Genomic DNA, 4,740 nt, shown 5'->3' on the forward strand with positions numbered 1-4,740 from the left:
TTTCTGACTAACAACCTTACATGACTTTTGATTAAAAATGGTATCATAACCATTGTCACTAAATTGACATCCACTGTCCAGATACCATGATTGGTGTCTCAACTGAGTTGCTAAGATTGTCTGCAAGATGAATTATCTTATCCTTAAGTATCCACTTTCTGAATCCTCTTTTGTTAATTCTCCTAGAGTTTTTTATAACCTTGGATTTTTGTGCAATATGATAATCAACGGAAATTTGTGCATGATATTTAGATTTCAGAACTAAATTCTTCGTCATATATTATTAATAGATAAGTATAATTCGATGAATTATATATTATTAATAGATAAATAGTATAATTTTAAAATATAAATTCATTAATTTATAATGTTAATATCAATTTAATTTTAAAATATAAGTATAATTCGATGAATTATATATTATTAATAGATAAATCGTATAAAATTGTGTACATATTTTTTTCTTATTTTATTTAAAAATAAAATAAAAACTTTAATTTATTATTAGTATCCCATCGAAATTTATGTGTACAAAGAATTTATCTATAAACAAATTGGTAAATATGGAACGATGTCGTTTAGTTGATCAAAAAGAGAGAAAGAAAAGCGCAACAGTGTAGTAGCAGCAAGGTTCTGAAACCTAGCCCAGTTTCCATCATCATTTAGTCGGCCGTCGCACCTCCCTCACACAGCACCCTTTCGGTTTTCCTTCCATCCAATCCATTCGTTTTCACCCTAAAACCTCAACACCCAAAGTTAAAACCCTAAAAATTTCATTCCAAAGATGCAGCACGATGAGGTTATATGGCAAGTTATCAGGCACAACCATTGCAGTTTCATGGCAAAGTATTCATATCCGCGCCTTTTCTTTTCTATCTCTGTTTTTGCAACCACTTCCAATGGTTTAACGCTTTTTTGTTTGTTTGTTTGTAGAATTACGACAGGTATTTTTTGTAGAAACCCTTACAGCATCACTGGAATTTGCAACCGAAGTTCCTGTCCTTTAGCTAATAGTCGATATGCCACCATTCGCGAAGATAATGGTACTTTTACTTAGTCTTTTTTTTTATTCTGTTAGATTTCACATAGAAATTGAATCATTGTAATGAAATGCTTATTGAATATGAAAGAAAAAACTGCATAGTTTATGGTAATGGTAAAGAGTGCAAGTAATGAATGATACAATTGCAATATGTGATGTAGGTGTGTTTTACCTTTACATGAAAACTATTGAAAGAGCTCATATGCCAAAGGATTTGTGGGAAAGAGTTAAGCTGCCTAGGAATTACGAGCAGGCACTTGAAGTCATAGACAAAAATCTGGTACTGAATATCTATCTAGTCTTTGCAACATTTGTTTGTAAGTAATTGTTGAGATTGGTTGCTTGCTTGATGTTTCCTGTACTGACAGATGTATTGGCCCAAGATTCTTCTACACAAGATAAAACAACGGTTGACCAAAATGACCCAGATGCGTATACGTATGAGGAAGCTTGCTTTGAAAACAAGGTCTGTGATTTGATTCTCTTTTGCTTCATGTTTTGTCTTGTTAAGCTGTGCCTTACAAATCTTGAAGTTGCTTGTGAAACAGATGCTCTAAATAAATTGCTTATTATTTGATTTCTGACACATTGTTTTGTTATGATCTCACATTTGGTGTATTGTGATGCTTTTCTATACCTGTGTGTATCTACTTCTATGCGGTTTCGTGTCTGTAGATTTGTAAATTTACATTCATGTCACAATTCTTCGTCTCCTTCATCTACTATATTTTAAGGTTTAGTCTTCAAAGAAAGTTCATATCAGTTTCTCCGTAAAAGCAGCCTGATTGTTCATGTTGGTTGTTGTTGTTTTACAGGGAGAAAATAACGACATTGCCTAGGAAGGAGGTAAAGAGAGAAGCTAGAAGAGAAGAGAAGGCTGAAAAAGCAGCTGTGCTAGAAAAGGTTATAGTTAATTCTAATGTTACTAATGTGCATTGAATTTTATGTTATCTTTGCTTTCCTCATTGTTGCTTTTGAATATTACTCAGTCTATTGAGAAAGAGCTATTGGCACGCCTTAAAGAAGGACTTTACAAGCAAGATGATATCATCAACTATCCTTTTGAAGAATACAATAAAATTATTGAAATGGAGAAAAGTCAACCTGCTGAAGAAGAGGATGAAATGGTACGTATTTTATATAAAAAATGCATTTTGCTCTTCTGTGTTGTTTAGATTCAAAAGTTTTAGTAACTTAACTTGGTAATGTGTTGACCTTGGTTTATTCCTTTTTCCTTTTTCAAATTGAATAGGAAGAAGAAATAGAGTATGTAGAAGGTGCTTATGATGAACTTGAAGAGGAAGATGACATAGAAGATTTTGGTGCTTATGCAATTGATGAGTCACAGGGCAATGGCAGCGATGATGAACTTGGTAACATTTAGTTTAGAAGCTTTACAATATGCATGTAGTATTTTTTCATGCTAAAATATACGTGAAATAGGATATATGAAAATGTTTTGTGAAATATTGCTTCACCCATCAAGGAATTTGCTTTTGCGTAACCAAAACCAAAATACAAAAGATTCTGAATTAGATAAGCATGGTATGATAGTTAAGTGTGTCACATGAGATTGTTTACATTGAGCTGTGTGACTGTGTCATGTGAAATCGTTTTCTTTGAGTTGCAGAAAGTCTTGGATACAAATTTTATAATCTAGTTATGTGTCATCTTTTTCACTTGTTCTAAATACTGTAGTCAGATTTTCCTATTTTTTACTTGTTTGGTTGGTTGGTTTGAAAATGGGAGAAAGGGAAATTTGCTATTAGAGAGGAATGCACAGTTTTTTCTCTTGTGGTGTTGGTGGGAAGAAATATGAAGGGGAAAAAATAATGTGAGACCCACATTGAAGTTTTTCCCCTCAACTGAGAAAGAGAACTCAAACTGAGTCAGTGTTGTAATATCGGCCATGGTGGATATAGCTGCCGGATTTTGGAAAACTGATATGGCTAATTTGTGAAGGACGACAGCACCATGGCTCCACACATGGATATGGTTGCGCCATATGTCAGACTTTTGGCTTTTTTCCATGATCCGTCATCGATTACATTGTTTTGAGTTGACAACTTCCATTCTTACCCATCTATTTACATTTTGATTCTTATTCATCTAGAGAGAGTCCCATAAAATATACAAAATTCACTTGTTTTCTTAGTTAGTTTTAATCAATTTTATTTTCTTCCATTATTTTTTTACACTCAATCCAAATGAAACATATATGTTGGAGGTGAGACATTTGAGAAGAACTCTCCCCTTGTAAGATTTTGGAATAAAATGAAACATACGCATTTAAGAAGCAATAACACGATGACATCTACTATTGCAGATGGAAGCGCTGAAGATGAAGAAACTAAAGCCCGTGATCAAAGGAAAGCGAAAAGGAAATCGACTTTAGCTTCAAAGAAACTTGAAAAGGATGGCCTTGATCCTAAATCAAAGAAAACAAGGGTCCTCGTTGAGGTAATTTAATACTGTTTCCTTATGTAAAAATCTGTGTTCTTTTAAATGCTACTGTGTATTTGTCTTTTACTGCTGTGGGAATTATGGTGTATACAATTGTCAATATTTTGTCGCAATATGAAGGTACCTGTTACTGATTCTAAATATATGATGCTTTAAACTGAAATTTCATTGCTTTGAGTTTGAAAATAAAGCTGATGCCTCCATTTTTGTATGTTGACCACACAGCCAATCTCTTTTCTGTGACTTCTGTTTTTCTAGATGTATTACATAGTTTTGATTCTGTGTTTGGCGTACCAAAGTTACATTCTAAAAGTTGTAATTAATAATTATTCCAAGCACACACTGTTGTAATATTGTGATTAGTAAAATAAGAGGCTGCAATCGATTCCAACTTTAAGTTTAGGGTTAACTTTAAAAAAAAGTGATGCTAAAGTGACTGCTTGAGTTCTGTATGAGATTCCTATAATTTTTAAGTTCCAAACCCGACATCACAATCTTGATTTTCATTGTTTTCAGGTGGAACACGACGATGCTGACGAAAGGCAAAGAGCAATACTGTAGTTGCATTTCGGGTTAGTTAGTGTAGGCGAAAGAGGCTGCTATATGAGAAACCAAATTTTGATTGTCATTTCTTTAAATTATTTGTACCTGAAAGAAAAAAATCTCAAGCCATTTTTAATTACATACAGTTTATTTTCATGTTATCTTCCTTTTGTTTGGAAGAAGGGCAGTGTTGGCGGGCAGTGTTGGCATATGTCAGAAAATGCGTTGCTTGGTTTGGTCGGCCCAGATCTTCTCAGTCCCACTTAGTTTGAAGATTGTGACTGTTCAAATTTTATATTATTTGGGATCTTCAGGAGTTAAGAACACTCTTATTTTTCTACTGTTCTTTACTTAGAGCTATGATATTTGAAAACTCAATTTTAGGCACCATATTTGAAACCTTATACTAATTAATGTGTCTTCATCTGTTTTTTTTTTTATTTCATGTATTTATGGAAAATTTGAAAATACACCAATACACTTCAAAATAAAAAAAGGATCCTTTTTGGTGTTATAACTTTGGGTGTTCACCTATCATTTCTCTTTTTTCACTAGTACTGAGTTTATTAATATATAGGCATGCCTATTTTTTATGGTGGCACTTTTGATCTTGCTTAATTGAATCAATTGATTATTAAGGGAAATTTATGTTTCAGTGATTGGCAATTTTTTTTAAACATTAAAAATTTATA

The 4,740-nt window shown here is 32.8% G+C and overlaps 1 protein-coding gene across 1 annotated transcript; it reads left to right on the forward strand.

Annotated features, from left to right (window-relative positions):
• Nucleotides 1-530: 530 nt before the first annotated feature.
• On the forward strand, nt 531-4,452 carry LOC127104263 (uncharacterized). The gene is made up of 9 exons (XM_051041453.1): nt 531-846; nt 934-1,043; nt 1,204-1,322; nt 1,411-1,508; nt 1,858-1,945; nt 2,032-2,169; nt 2,295-2,415; nt 3,369-3,502; nt 4,022-4,452. The coding sequence occupies exons 1-9, from the start codon at nt 785-787 to the stop codon at nt 4,064-4,066; spliced, it is 915 nt and encodes a 304-aa protein (XP_050897410.1). The 5' UTR covers nt 531-784; the 3' UTR covers nt 4,067-4,452.
• Nucleotides 4,453-4,740: the final 288 nt, after the last annotated feature.

The sequence above is a fragment of the Lathyrus oleraceus genome, chromosome 7, assembly GCF_024323335.1.
Source record: "Lathyrus oleraceus cultivar Zhongwan6 chromosome 7, CAAS_Psat_ZW6_1.0, whole genome shotgun sequence".
Lineage (NCBI taxonomy): Eukaryota > Viridiplantae > Streptophyta > Magnoliopsida > Fabales > Fabaceae > Lathyrus > Lathyrus oleraceus.

Coding starts and splice junctions, on each gene's coding strand:
- LOC127104263 (XM_051041453.1), top strand. CDS start 785: ATGCAGCACGATGAGGTTATATGGCAAGTTATCAGGCACAACCATTGC. Junction 1,044..1,203: donor CACCATTCGCGAAGATAATG/GTACTTTTACTT, acceptor TATGTGATGTAG/GTGTGTTTTACCTTTACATG. Junction 3,503..4,021: donor AAACAAGGGTCCTCGTTGAG/GTAATTTAATAC, acceptor CATTGTTTTCAG/GTGGAACACGACGATGCTGA.